This window comes from Bicyclus anynana, chromosome Z (genome assembly GCF_947172395.1).
Source record: "Bicyclus anynana chromosome Z, ilBicAnyn1.1, whole genome shotgun sequence".
NCBI lineage: Eukaryota > Metazoa > Arthropoda > Insecta > Lepidoptera > Nymphalidae > Bicyclus > Bicyclus anynana.
The window spans coordinates 8507601-8524096 of NC_069110.1; the positions used below are offsets into that span (position 1 = coordinate 8507601).

General features: G+C 34.7%; 1 protein-coding gene across 1 annotated transcript in view; it reads left to right on the top strand.

The window, feature by feature from the left end:
- The first annotated feature begins 4165 nt into the window (after positions 1 to 4165).
- The window catches only part of LOC112052754 (acetyl-coenzyme A synthetase), a 39596-nt gene continuing 27265 nt past the window's right edge, over positions 4166 to 16496 (top strand). The window contains exon 1 of the mRNA XM_024091990.2: positions 4166 to 4550. Coding sequence (XP_023947758.1) covers positions 4249 to 4550 — 302 coding nt within the window. The 5' untranslated portion in view covers positions 4166 to 4248. The remainder of the gene's footprint in view (positions 4551 to 16496) is intronic.

Here is a 16496-nt window from a genome sequence, read left to right on the forward strand (position 1 = left end):
TGTAGATCCAGAGATTACCCCTACAACCAAAGAAACTTTACTTCTTTCTATATAAATGAATCGCTGAATGTGTTGCTGATGACAGCTGAATCAATTTCGTTAATTCTTTTTTTTTCGTCGTTATCAACCCATAATCGGCTCACTGCTATGCTCGAGCCTCCCCTAAAAATGAGAGGAGTTAGGCCAATAGTCCCCACGCTGACCCAATGCGCATTGGCAGACTTCACACACGGAGATAATTAAGAAAATTCTCTGATATGCACATGGAGGATTCTCCTCACGATGTTTTCCTTCACCGTTTGAGAAACGTGATATGTAATCACATTACATTAATTATTATTTATATTAATTAATGGAATGTGATCTGGACTGCGTTTTGAAATACAGTCGAAAATTATTAATTAACACAACTAATCCCCGTGGGCCTTCAACGCAAAGGTTTCTTCTTTAAAATAAAAAAAATAAGCCATTCAAAATAATTACAATAAAATTATTATTAATACCTAATCCTCATCATCATCATCATCATTATCAACCCATATTCGGGCTCACTGCTGAGCTCGAGTCTCTCGAGTTCTCTGGTTTCCTCACAATGTTTTCCTTTACCGTTTGAGACAAGTGATATATAGTTTCTTAAAATGCACACAACTGAAAAGTTGGAGGTGCATGCCCCGGACCGGATTCGAACCTACACCCTCCGGAATCAAAAGCAGGGGTTATATCCACTGGGCTATCACTGCTTTTTTTTTAAATAATCCCAATTAAAAAATAAAATAAAAAAGAAGTCTAATAACAACACTTTTCTATGCCTACACTTATTCAAACGATTCGTAATATTAAGTAATTAAAAGTCAATTTGAACTTTAATACCATACCATAGTTCAAGTGTTCGTGAAGAGGTTTGGTGAAGAAAAAACAATTGAGTGACGTTATGGATAAGGCAGGGTAGGATAGCGGTAGGGGAAGATTAAGGTTAGGGTTAGGGGCAGGGTACCTAAGGGAAGGTTAGGGTTGGGGTAATGGTAGGTTTAGGGGTAGGGTAGGGTAGGGGTAGGGGTAAGGTAGGGGAAAGTTAGAGTCTGTTTAGGATATGGTAGGATGGGGTAGTGTAGGGTAGAGTAGATTTGGGGGTAGGGTAGGCGTAAGGTTTGTTTAGGGCAGTGTAAGGTAGGGGATCGATAGGGTAGGTGTAGGGTGGGAGTAGGTTAGGCTTAGGGTAAGGGTAGGGAAGAAGTGCACATAAGTAAAAGCTAAACTTGACCGGGTCCGCTATTGAATATATTTTGAAAATTTTTGTTGGAGGGCATTATAATTAATAAGATTGATACTGAGGCCGTAAACTCTTTCTTTGTTATTTTTTGTCTGTCTGTCTATCCGTCCGTCTCTTTTATTACCGGGAATCACGCTGAAACTACTGAATCAAATGAAACTTGCCACGATTTGTCCTTACGAAGGAATAAGTAATAATAATAAGGATACTTTTGTCGCAAAAATAAAATGAGAAAGGAGTAAACTAGGTAGGTAGGTAAGTTTGTATGGAAACTCCTTAATTTTTCAAGGTATATTTGTAAATGTATAATGATTAGTGAACTATTTATTATACTTTAAAAAACTTGCAAAAATATAAATAGAATGTTGTGAAATAGAGGTTGAAGCAGGTTTACATCGATTTTCACACGGACAAAGTCGCGGGGGTCCGCTATACATATATAAAAGCGAAAGGTTTACACAAAATAAAAGTTCACATAACACGAAATTTCAAAAATCGCTTGACGTACTTCGTAGTTGGCAATTTATATGGATTCCCATTGATTCCATTCCCAAATGTCAACTTTTTAACATTTGGCAATGGAATGAATGGGAATCCATATAAATTGCCAACTACGAAGTACGTAAATGTAACAAAAATTAGAAATCACCAAGTTTTAATTGAGTTGGGAAAGTTTACAAAACAATTATTAAATTAATTGTATTTTGTTAGGGAAGCCATTGAAACTTTGCGTACCTTGTTTTTGCGCAAGCAATTGCAAAATAATTGTTCTTTGCTTTTTTTTTTTATATGCCATGTAAACGAATTCAGTATCACGAATATTATTACATTTTAACGAATTGTAATGGTTACATATTATATTTTAAAATACCTACTACTACGTCATCACATATGTACGTTGAGTATGTTAAAACATTGGGGTATACTGCGAATTAAATAATAAAAAAAATTCAACCGACTTCCAACTCAAAAATTAACCTAAACTAAAAAGCAAAAAATAACATCTTACCTATGTGCTACCTTCTGATCAGTTTGAAGGCGGTGCCAAGCCAGTGATCTATTAATTCAAGGCTATACCTATCGCCATTATTATATTTCCCCTTTTAGTTTCGTGGGTACGTTAATGTTTTGAAGACAGTTATATTTCTTTTTTAAATTATTTTAGAATTTTAGTGCTGGATTATAAGTGTAAAAAATTCAATTCTTACAAAATTCATCCTAAAACGTCTCCCCTCTGAAAGTCGGAAATTTTTGTTAATGCTTTCTTGTTGGTAATATTCTTGTCAGCAATCAGTACTAGACTCTGTGAACATAGACTTAGCGAGGTACGGGCCCCTCCCCTAGAAGAGAGGCCGGTCACTGGAGCTCCATATCTTGCGATAGGAGAGGTGCGGAATGCGGGTTGAGAAGGGAGGCTGACGCCGAACGCGCAATGCGAAAGCGATGTGCATTGTTTCTTATGAAGAATCGATTCTTTTTAGATATTTTCATTTTTATTGCAAATCTATATAGGTATGTAAAAGAAATTCGTGTTAGTTACACTGTTTATTTATAACTCAAGAACAGCTGGATCGATTTGGCTGTCAAATAAGTGGTGAGGGAGTTTAAAACCAGAAGACGGACATAGGATACTTAGGATAGGTAGGGTAAAGGTATGGTTTCACGCGGAAATCGCGGGCGCGAAAACATAAAAACCGGTTGATTGGTTGGAGTAATACGAAATCTTAAGATATTCAAAGAAGTGTTATTCTTTTTAACTTTCTTTCTTTCGTACGAAACAGTGACCATATGTGGAAGTTTCGGTTTCGGCCGAAACAATCCTAAAGCTAAAATTCGGTTTCGGCCGTAATGACTAGTTTTCTTCGGACAGTATTAATTTGTAAGGTGAGGTACTCCATTAAAGTACAGCTGCCTCCCCTTAGATTGAATTCTGGCTACGCTCATGTCTGTGAATCTGTACTTCTATGCATACTAATTTTCTAAGTAAAGCTAGTGGTATTGTATGAAGTGATCTTTGGATTTACTAAACCAAGTTTAAAAATTCTTTTAACACTAGAAAGCTACGTTATTTGTGAGTGTAAAATACTATCTTATCCCCATATTCTCATGGACTATAGAGCTTTATATAATCACTTGATGCTTATTTTTTTCCTTACTTAGCAAAACAAATTTATTTATTTATTTTGCTTTAAAGTGTGCATTATTTAAATTTTGCTTATTTAAATTACTTTTCCGTAATAAATTTAGGTAAAATAAATATTCATAGTATGAATGATTTTAAGCTTGGTTTGATGAAAAAAAATACGCTGAAAAAAGGTTTGTGACAACTGAAATTTCAAAAGTGACTGACAAATGGAACCGGGAATAGAAGTGTCACAATTCTACGGAATTAAAAAACAGACTATAGCATCTTTGCTTCTTTTTCATATTAAGAAATTTTGATAAACTTGTATCTCCGAAAGTTAATATAATTCATAAAATGATTAGCACTTTTCAGACATAAAAACTCTTAAAAAAATTTAAAAAAAAAAAAAATTTAAAAAAGTAGGTACCGTTCTTTTTGACGGAGCATCTTGATAAACCGTGCGTATTAAAACAAAAACCCGTGCGTTTTACATTGCCATAACGCACAAGTGCGTAATGAGATGCATAACGATATTGAAATAGGTGAAATAAGAGACCCTTTAAGAGCAAATGTGTTACAAAAAAAACAATTCAACAAAGTAAAGGTTATAGACGATACGTTATGGACTTTGAATTTTATTCCAATAATTTTGCGCCAACTTCAATAAGTCGGAAGGCGCTCCGCGCACGCGCTCTGTTCCGTGCGTCATACGCACTGCAAGATTACCAAACGTCAAGTTTATACAACGGTCCATTCAGACTTCAGTACTCGGTTAGTATCAGTAGTCGTGCAGACATCGTCAAGGCAAGACAACTATAACTCGCAACGCTAGCTGTTAGCGCTAACTGCTACTATGTCTCGCGTATATAAACCAACCGAGCATGTGGTCAATAAATCCTGGGTGCCCAGCCTCCAGCGATACAAAGACATGTACAAAAAATCTATAGATGATCCAGAAGCATTTTGGTCAAAAATAGCTAGTGAATTCCATTGGGAGATTCCTTACCAGCCCGGCAAATTCGTTTCGTACAACTTCGATGTCGATAAGGGGGATATTTTCATCAAGTGGATGGAAGGTGCTGTAACCAACGTCTGCTACAACCTTTTGGATCGGAACGTGAGGAGTGGTCATGGGGAAAAAATCGCATACTACTGGTAAGTTACTTTTGTATTTGCCATTTAAGAATCGATAGACAGCTGAGCGAATGCATCGCACTGAGACGGCGCGCGAACGTATTGATTTTTCGTGTTTTAAGAATCTTTCGTATTTTATTACGTAATTCTTTTCTTTTCTTTTCTTCTATTTTATTAAATTATTTAATTTAATTTTAATCATTCTACGTGATTGTGTTTTAGCGAAATTTACAATTTAACTACCGGACGTTAACTATTTGACGTTTTTCTGTTTTTATATATATTTTTTTTTATTTAGGTACCTATCTTTAAATTAATTCAATTTATTGGTTTAACATTTCTTCCTGTTATTAACTGGATTTTATTTCAAAGGTAGTACCTAATATTCATCCAACTACTGTTGTACTGTCTTATAGTTTATTAGAAGTATACAAAGATATAATATATTAATATTTTATATACTTATTTTATATTTATTAATTATTATAAAAAAAAATTACACGAGTAGGGATAAACTGCTAAATTTTTTTAACGAGTATTAAAAAATCCAAATCTTTGTTTTAAGCAATTCAATGTTCAAATAGTAGGTAAAGGATATTTTTGACTGTTGAACAAGAATCAAGATAATTTAACTAAAATAAAAAAAAAAACCGGAGTGCGAGTCTGAACAATTTTGATTTCCTTGAGAGGTTTAATTTCAACTCGATAACTCCGCTCGTTCCCAAGACCATGGCAGTCAGACAGACAGACAATAAAGTGTTTCATTTTCTCTTTTGAGGTACCTACGGAACCCTAAAAATAACCTATTGTTATTCCCTACGTAGAGAAACATCCAAACGGATGATGTATCTACTCGTACCAACCAGAACCTTGACTTTCGTTTGTTCCCATCGTTGATTTGATGATAAAACGTTTTTGTTTCTTTGGCTGTATCTATACTTATGTTATAAACTCGGAAATAAATTTGTCCGTCTGTTACCTTGTCACAGATTAACACTGAACCGATCAGTTTATATCTAGATATAAATTTGACTTTTGGCGCAAAACAGAAACAGAACAATTTTATATTGCGAAAATAGTATAAATGAAAGGAAGGTGAAAATTCGTAGGAAAGTCCTGCATTTTTTATATGTTAGTTATGGTTTTTGTACGCTAGTTATGGAAATCTGTGATATTTATTTATTTATTTGTAACGCCAACAATGACAGCAGAAAACATTAAATATAAGTGAGTTACAAAATTCTTGAATTACTGCAGCCATCTTTTACAGGCATTCACAACACTGCAGAGTCCGGTTAAAAACTTAAAGTAAAAGATTAACCTACAATCTAAAATAATTTACCAAAAATTTACAATAATAAAAAAATAATTAAAATGTCAAAATCAAGAAGGTTTACAATATTAATTAATTAATATTTATGATAATGACTCATGATTTATGTCGCACAAATCAATCAAAGAATTCCGAAAGGGTTGAAAAGTAAACGAAAAATATAAACTGCGTACCTATATATTGTAACTGTAAATACCTATGTTTAAAATTTTACCTTTATCGTAATTAAAAAAGAGATTTGTATGAAGTTCTGTTATTTTTCAAGTTGATATAATCAACCCGTGAAGCCCTGATAGCCCAGTGGATATGACCTCTGCCTCCGATTCCCGAGGGTGTGGGTTCGAATTCAGTCCGGGGCATGCACCTCCAATTTTTCAGTTGAATGCATTTTAAGAAATTCAATATCACGTGTTTCAAACGGTGATGGAAAATATCGTGAGGAAACCTGCATACCAGAGAATTTTCTTAATCCTCTGCGTGTTTGCCAATCCGTGTGGTGGACTATTGGCCTAAACCCTCTCATCCTGAGAGGATTCGAGCTCAGCAGTGAGCCGAATATGGGTTGATAATAATGATATAATCACAACCGTTTATTCATTTTCATATGTTCCATTACAATGATAGTCAATAGTATACAAACGTACCATGGTCTATCATTATAAAAAATATCGCATGTTAGGGATGAAAGCCTCCGCTATATCCATATCCTTAACCTTATATATCTATAACCTTTATAATGTTAAAAGCCCGAGCTCAATACGTATACTTTCTAAATTCGTAATATTATTCGAGGTACGGGGGTGTATTACCACACCATCATCTTCCCAAGTCCGGGCTGCCAACGAGTAACCAGCCATAGGTTTATAGGTGCTAAGATCTATATATAAGATGGATCTGTCTATATGTAAAATGTACATATATAAATGTTTGTAACTAGCGGACGCCCGCAACTTCGTCCGCGTGGAAGCCCAAAACCTAAACCATGACATTATCATTAAGTAAACTACAGGTAGGTATAAATCTTATACTTCAATTTTAAATCATTCTTATCTTTTGTTGAAAACCACATTAAAATCCATTGCGTAGTTGAAAGGATCTAATCGTCCAAACTCAGGAGGCTTTCTTTTCATCATTATCAACCCATATTCGGTTCACTGTTGAGCTCGAGTATTCTCTCAGAATGAGAGGGAGTAAGGAGGTAAGGGAGTCCACCACGCTGGCCAAATGCGGATTAGCAGACTTCACACACGCAGAGAATTGAGAAAATTCTTTGTAAGTTTCCTCACGCTGTTGTTCCTTCACCGTTTGAGACACGTGATATTTAATTTCTTAAAATGCATACAACTGAAAACTTGGAGGTGCATGTCCCGGACCGGATTCTAATAAACACCCTCTAGAATCAAAGGCAGAGGTCATATCCACTGGGCTATCACGGCTCTACTTTTATACTATCTATTATACTATATAAATAGAATTATATAAGTATATAAACCACGCTACACTGGAAAACATTTACCACGCAATTATTATATATATAATATCCGGTTGTGGGAATCAAACGCACGGTCCACCTGAGTCTAGGCCGCGCCTCTACACGCGTCCAATCCCAAACAATAGGTAGGACAAGCGGTTCACAAGAAAAAATTGTGTGGAGACCTTCGAACTACAGTCTAGACATGGGCCCAAATTTTGCACGCGCATGCAAATTTGTTTTAAACTCGTGTTAAATAGACAGTTTATTTTGACTTCTTTTATGTTTTTATCAACTTTGCCAATCTTTCAGACGAGGTCACATTTTCATTTTGATTTTTGACGTTTCTTTGTTACGAGATCGGTAGATCGATACCTGCTTGCGCCCAATTTTTTACAGGCGCGTGCAAAAATATTCACGGCTGAAAGACTGCCAAAATTGATGAAAAAAACACAAAAGAAGACAATGAGCACACACGCTTTTGCTTCAGATTAGCATATGAACTGGTGTAAAATTTGGGCGCATGTCTAGACATTAGTTCAAAGGTCTCCGAACTATTTTCAAATTTTGTCTCGTGGAACTCTTGCCCTATTCATCGGGTTTGGTGCGTGTAGTCCGGAAACGCGACCCTGGTTTCTAAAATCAATTTTTATTTTATTGTTATATTTCTTTATTCTAATTTATATTGATATATGTATAAGAAACTTAGTTAAATGCTATTATATTATAAAAATTACTTTTTAACTACTACTAAAAATTACTTAGACTTTTTTTAATAATATGAGTATTATTAAAAAAATATACGAGTACCTATAATATAGTCGCAAAAGTAATGAGATGCAATTTATATTTTCCATATAATTTACTTTAAACATACTCGTATTATAAAAGACTAGCGGATGCCCGCGACTTCGTCCGCGTGATACTCGATGTAAACTACCCCTATCCTACCCTACCCCTACCCTATCCCTACCTACCCTACCCCTACCCTACCCCTGCCCCACCCCTACCCTACCCCTACCCTACCCCTACCCTACCCCTACACTACCCCTACCCTACCTATTTTTTCCTAAATAAAATTTAGCCTATGTTACTTGTGGATAATGTAGCTTTCGAATGGTGAAAGAATTTTTAAAATCGGTCCAGTAGTTTTTGAGCCTATTCATTACAAACAAACAAACATACAAACAAAGTTTTCCTCTTTATAATATTAGTATAGATTATATTTTCATGGATGTAGGAAACGAATTTAATTTTGTATTTATTTTGACTAGTGATTTTTAGAAATATTTACAAATTTAAGATATTAATATTAATTGGATGTAGGTACCTAAATGCAGTTAAAACCAATACTTACAGTGATTAAAGGGGAAGGTCTCGCTTCGTGTAAATTGAATGAAATTTGAAAGAAAATTAGATACGTGTAAGTATTTTATATGAAAGGCAATTACATGGTAAATCCACGGTTCCCTAACCTAATATATCGATAATCCCAGGACAATTTGCTGCTTATAACTAATAATTAATAGATTTTCAGACTTTGACGAAAATCTGGCCTCCGTTGCGCAATGGTATGCGCGGTGGATTTACAAGCCAGAGGTCCGATGAGATTGAGGTTTTATTAGTTACCACCCTACTTGGTAACGCCAAGCGATTTAGCGTTGCGGTACGATGTCGTTTAGAAACCAAAAGGGTTTAGATTTTCATCATCCTCCTAACAAGTTTGCCAGCTTCCATCTTTTAGATTGCATTATCACTTATTATCAGGTAAGATTGTCAAGGGCTAATTTGTAAAGAATAAAAAAGCGGCTTTCAAATCGGCAGCATTTTCTAATGCGAATGAAAGGTCGTCGGCTTAAATGGTGCGGGAGGCTTGTACGATTGCTTATTTCTACTAGCGCGTAACTTAAGCCTTCCGCTGACTAGTGAGGATATATCAAACAGATTGGCGTAAAATATTTAAAAAAAAAATATATATGTATGATGAAAATTTTACAACCTCACAAGAGATACAATTAACAATCAAGCATACTCAATATAATATAACGTCTGAAATGATATAAGTAGGTAGCTCTTCGTCAGCAAATAGCTATTGTGTACAGTTACAAGATAAAATTGGTACCGGAGTACATTACAAAGAGAGCATTTTTGACGGTGCCACAGAAAAGCGTTTATCCATACATATAATAAAATCGTAAAAGAACCCTGTATGTGCAATAAATATTTTTTCAACATATAAACATTTAATAAATGTTCCTTGTTCTGTCTGATTAACTGTTTATATTTTTCAGTAATCTTTAATATAACGCCGTCATATTATAAATTCCACAGCGGGACTAAACGACCATTTTAGGCTTTACAAAACGAAAAAGGAAAATAAAATATTTTCTCTGTTGCCATCAAAGTCGAGACGCATTATTTACCTAACTACGAAAAATTTAATAAGTGGAGTAAAGAAAATAAACTATTGCTTATAATAAACTTTACGGAATAATTTTATTTTCTCGCAATCGTAGTGAAAAGTAGAGTGAAACACGGCAAGTGTGCAATGGCTATCCACATAATTACGCCCAAAATTAGAGTCACATTTCATTTTAGAGAATTTATTACTCAATAAGTTTTAATGTGTTTTACATTATACAACTTACTGCTGGACTTAGTTCTCATCAGGATTATAAACACTTGTATTGAGCGTGCACCTCCACCAGTAGTACCACCAGTATATCCAGTGGTTTCCTGCAACTGCAAGTCATTTAAAGAAAAAAGAAAGAAAGAAAAAAGCTTTATTAGTGAATTATGCCACACAACACAATTTATTATTATTTACAATTTATTATTTGAAGTCATACTACAAATTTAGATTAACCTATTTTGCGGAGCGTTATAACTCGGTTTCTATTTAGAGCCCTCGCCTTAGAGCTCGTGCTTTTTTAATGTCATTTGCTTTATTAACTTTAGTGTAAGTTTTATTAATATTCGTAGACACCAAAATCTTTACTTTTCTTTGTCTACTGTCAATCCGCCCCGGTTTTTCACAATTTTATGTGGTACCAATTAGGTACTATATATTTAAAATGTGGTTTAAATAGTATAAAATGTTGGTGATTTAAAAAAATACGTCATTTAGAATACATAATTATGATGGATCAAACAGACTGATTCCAAGAAGAAAAATTATATTTGATAATAAATCAAGAAAATCGCTAGAGATTTCTGCTAGGGTCAAGAGTACTATTACATAAATGTCATAACACACTTGTCATAAGTTTCCATATGCAGTTCAAAAGACAGATGACTTTGACGATAAAGCTACTTTACATTACATAAAGTACCTATATCGATAACAGTTGAGTAGATTACGTCATGAAACTATTAATCATTAGACGACGCCCCGCGGTTTCACCCGCATAGTTCATACGTTCTCGTGAGAATACGGGGATAATATATAGCGTATGACAATGAGAGACGTGATAGCCCAGTGGATACTCAGTGGATACAGAGGACCTCTGCCTTCGATACGGAGGGCGTAGGCTCGAATCCGGTCCGTGGCACGCACCTCCAACTTTTTAGTTACGTGCATTTTAAGAAATTAAATATCATTTGTCTCATACGATAAAGGAAAAACATCGCAGGAAACCTGAGAATTTTCTTAATTGGCTAGCGTGGTGAATTAACTCCTCTTATTATGAGATGAGACTCGTGCTTAACAGTGAGGCGAATATGGGTTGCTAATGATGATGATGATGTACGACACTCACAAATAACGTGGCTTTTTAGTTGTAAAAGAAAAATTAAATCGGTTTAGTAGATCTAGAGATTACCCGCTACAACAGCACAATCTTAACCTTTTTATAATATTAGTAGGTACAGAAGCTTAATTAATATTAAGCTTGTAAACTAAGATTGGATCCGGAGCGAGACTAATTAATAAATAATAATCTAAGAATACTGCTAAAAAGTAATGAAAAAATTAAACAGTTAAGTTCCTACTGTGATTATTTATTTATTAGGTACAGTAATTTACAAAAAGAGCCGATAAATTATATTTGTATAAAGACTTGCCATGAAAGATAATGTCGATTCTCGTAAAATATGCCTTTAATTTTTTTAGCTATGTATTTAATTTTTTTGCTAGATTTCCCCATACCTACATTTCATACCACCTAAAATTGCCGAATTGGCAAATCGCATGCAAAAGTCGATCCAGTAAATAAAATGAAAAAAAAAATGTAAAATCAAGGAAAAAAGCTATTTGAGGTTTTTAATGAGACTAATGATCAGCAACTCAATTTTTACTCGCTTAAATAAGTATATTATTTTTAAAAATACGTAAAATGATTGTAGCCACATGAAGATATAAACTTATTGCAACAAAAGTGACAAAGGGCAGTCATGATGTAATTTAATCCTCAAAGCGGAAATCATCACAGATCTTTAATTTTATGACATGTCATACGTACGTAAAATTAATAAATATAAATAAAATTTAAGTGTCTGTCTGTGATTTCAAGATAACTGTGTTGTTTCCAGTGATAACATCTATACAGCTCGTGCGGATTAATTTGACACCTGGCTCGAATGATGTTTGTACTGTGGTTGTTTAGTCGTGCTCGGTAGCCAGATGCCAAGTTAATACGCACGAGTTATACCTAAGCACGATACTAAAACATAATAAAGTTTTTATAAAATTTTGTCTGTCCGTTTTTTGTTTGTCCGGGCTAATCTCTTGAACAACTGAACTGATTTTGAGCAATGTATAGGCTACTTTTTATCCCGAAAAATTACATGGTTCCGTAATTTGTGAAAATCTGGAATTTGAATTTTAGGCGTAAAAGTCGCGGGTGTCCGCTAGTTTATGCATATACAATGTACAACATTGTACATTTACAATGTCCTTGTAGATTAAAAGATTTTTTTTGGATTTTGAAAAGAGTATCTTACAAAACATTCATGTTCAATGTCACAGGTGCCAAGCATACAAAAAAGATAGAATAGAATAAATGGATAAAATCGATAGATTACAATCGTGTTCCTAATCTTTACATGTTTGAGAGTCAAGTAGGGTAGGTACTGTAGGTAGGTAAGTACTTGACTCTCTTGACATAAAATAAACTATAAATTATAAAAGTTGAGGACGTTGAGGTACATAATAGATATGAAATTCGCTAAGTTTCACTCTAATAATCTTTACACTAAACTACGGTCAACAATATTAAAATATTGTTTATTTTTTCATTGAAAACTAGCCGCAACTTCGTTAGCGTGAAATTAAATTTTTCGTAAACCTTGTTTTTTTTTCGGGATATAAAGTAGCATATATGTTGATCAATAACCACCTCTATACAACGTGTCCCAAAATTCAACGATAAGCGGGCGCCAAAAGATTGACCTGCTCATGAGCACTTAAGGAAAAATAATAAAAAAAATATACCTAAATTTTTTTTTTAGTTACAAAATAAATTTTAAAATTCTTTGAAAATTTACACCTTGTATGATATTTTGAACTACCGCAGCTACAATTTCTTAAATATGCTTAAGATTTTTTTTGTATCGGAACCTAAGTAGTACTACTATTCACCACAACTCTTAAAAACACCACAATGCCCGCAGTTTTTACACAAAAAAATATCAAAATATTTTTTTTCCCTCAAATTTTTAAAGATTTTTACTTTCAGTCTACTTTGACTCATGGTCTTGCAAAAAAAAGTATGAACACCGCTATGGCAAGTTATTTTCAAAGTTGACGCAACTAATCAAGATTTCAAAATAGTATAATACCCTAGGATAACTAGTCGCAAAAAAAAAATATGCGTACCATTTGTAAACAAGAACTAAATTTCTAAAATGTTTTTGCTCCTAGAAATCACTTTTACTTTATGCACAAAATGATGTGAGTCATACGTTGCAATTTCCTAGAATTTTAATGGAACGAACGATAACATTTAAAAATAAGAGAGAGAGAGAGAGAGAAAGATAGCGATAAGTATACGTTAGAGAGGGATAGACAGATGTTCTTTGTTGAATGACAATGATGCAGGTAAAGAAAATCCTGTTCCCAGCAAGTCAGTACGCTCTGCTCCTTTGTTTACTGCGCAACTTTCCGTATTCAATTGACGTGGCTCTCGTACTAACGACTTTTGGCTTTGCATTTTGGACTGGACTTAAGTGATCTGCAAACTGAACTGACCTGGCATTATTTTGGACTGTGCCTGTGTTTTGTGAATTGGACTTTTGGTGTATTTTGGACTGTTTAGCGTTATCATGCCGCAACCATACACGCCGATGGAATACGCTAACATGCATCTCATTTATGGAGAATGTCGGTGCAATGCTAACGCTGCTAGCAGATTGTATCGAGAAAGGTACCCAAACGCTCAAAGATATCCAGATTATCGGGTATTTATGAATGTGCATCAAGCGTTTTCGGAGGGTCGTTTGCCGTCAGCTAGAAGAAACGCTGGAAGACCTAGATCGGAATGCGATGAAGAAGTTCTCAATGAAATAAACATTGATTCAACTACCTCAGTGCGTGCCATAGAAGCAGCTACGGGAATCCCAAAAAGTTCAGCACATCGAATACTAAAACGTCATCGGCTACACCCATATCATTACAGACGTGTACAAACGTTACTATCACGGGACTATCCACTGCGGATCGCATTTTGCCGAGTGATGCTTCAAAAGCATCGGGAAGATCCTCAGTTCTTGGATAAAGTACTATGGTCGGATGAAACAACCTGCAAGAAAGATGGCTATTTAAATCTTCACAACCTACACAGCTGGAGCAATGAGAATCCGCACCTGATGAGAGAAGACAAATCCCAATATCAATTTAAGGTCAACTTATGGACGGGCATTTTAAATGGAAAAGTGATTGGGCCTTTTGAATTACAAGGAAACTTAGATGGGGACAGTTATTTGAACTTTTTACAAAATGATTTGCAAGAATTACTAGAAGACGTCCCCCTAAGCGACCTTCAAAATATGTGGTATCAAAATGATGGTTGCCCAGCTCACTACGCTCGTCCTGTGAGACAATACCTAGACCACGAGTATCCGGGGCGTTGGATCGGGCGACTTGGTCCTATCCTATGGCCACCCCGATCACCCGACCTAAACCCCCTGGATTTCTTTTATTGGGGTTGTCTCAAAGACAGGATCTACGCAAAACCGATTACGACATTGGACGAGCTTCGGCAAAAAATCACTCAGGCTGCGGCACATATCAATGCTAGAAGATATGCGCGAAAAATAAAACGGTCGTTTTTAAGGCGATGTCGTGCCTGTATTAATGCCGGTGGAAAACAATTCGAACATTTACTTTAATGTTGTGTAATTAAAATAACAAACACATTTTTGGAACATAGTAAAATTTATTACTAACAACAAGAACAATTAAGAAATTTGGTTCTTGTTTACAAATGCATATTTTTTTTTGTGACTAGTTATCCTAGGGTATTATACTATTTTGAAATCTTGATTAGTTGCGTCAACTTTGAAAATAACTTGCCATAGCGGTGTTCATACTTTTTTTTGCAAGACCATGAGTCAAAGTAGACTGAAAGTAAAAATCTTTAAAAATTTGAGGGAAAAAAAATATTTTGATTTTTTTTTGTGTAAAAACTGCGGGCATTGTGGTGTTTTTAAGAGTTGTGGTGAATAGTAGTACTACTTAGGTTCCGATACAAAAAAAATCTTAAGCATATTTAAGAAATTGTAGCTGCGGTAGTTCAAAATATCATACAAGGTGTAAATTTTCAAAGAATTTTAAAATTTATTTTGTAACTAAAAAAAAAATTTAGGTATATTTTTTTTATTATTTTTCTTTAAGTGCTCATGAGCAGGTCAATCTTTTGGCGCCCGCTTATCGTTGAATTTTGGGACACGTTGTATATCAGTGAAAGGCCGTTTGAATCGGATCAGCCGTTCCAAAGACTAGCCCCGACAAATAAACATACAGACAGACAAAAATTTTAACTTGTTTGTGTTTTAGTTAAAGACAGACACTTAAATTTTATTTATATGTACTTATGTAAATAAGTATGTATATGTGTATGTAGGTATAAATGTATGTACTGTGTGTTAATAATAACATCTTTTTATGTACGCTAGCAGTTGGTGATAGATTTTAAAAAAGTAAATACTTTTCCCATAAGGCCAAAATACTACTCGTATTTATGAGAAATCATCACCCGGAGTGTACTGTACAGTATAATAATGTTAAAAATCTATGTTTATACCCGCGCGTCTCCAAATTCTGTATGTTTTACCTTCCTCTTGTGATTCACTGACGAAGCAAACGAAGCATCTCCACAAATACCTACAACGAACAACACGTAAAGACTAAAGAGTAAAATATATACGTATAGGACATTATGACTAATAAAATATTAAACAACAACGTAATACCTAACCTAAATACGTAACAAGGTTATAAAGATATAGTTCTCGCGAAGCCGCAGTCAACCTTCCTGCCGCCTTGAAAATATAATAATTGTTAAAACCTTTCCTTTTAGTACCGGTGCAAATGTGGCGAAGTACAGCGTATCTTTCTTACTAACAAAGTTAGGAACTTTGTTAGTAAATCATCATCAATATAAATCGTTAGATGGGCCATATTAAAAAACGCACAGTCATTACCCAAAGACGTGCACGCACATCTTATCTTAATACGTAACAAGCGCATGCTGTGAGTGGACTTCGACTTAAAAAAATATTTACTGTTTTTTCTTATTTTAAGCCCTTAATTATACCTTCGTGTACATTTTAAAAATGTAAAAACACAAGCTACAACATGAATAAAGAGAAATGTTACGAGTGATGACGTACCTACTCAATGTGCGAAACCAATGACAATTCCGCGGCGCTTTGCCCATCTAACGATATACGATCGATGTGGCCTATAAACATAGGTACAAGCTATCACGGCACGCTTTGTTTTGCTATATAATCTTTCATACTACAATCGCGGTTAAAAAAGAGAGGAAAGGAGGGAAAAACTACTTCGAGTAAAAAATATGGGCAGTAAAATTCGATGAAGGAATTACAGCGTTACGTTTTTGTGCGCAACCTATTCTGCGCACCTTTCACTTTTCAGGCGTAGGTATTGCTACATAGTGTATGGTGCGGGGCAACATACACCTATTTAGACAGTCGATCTGAA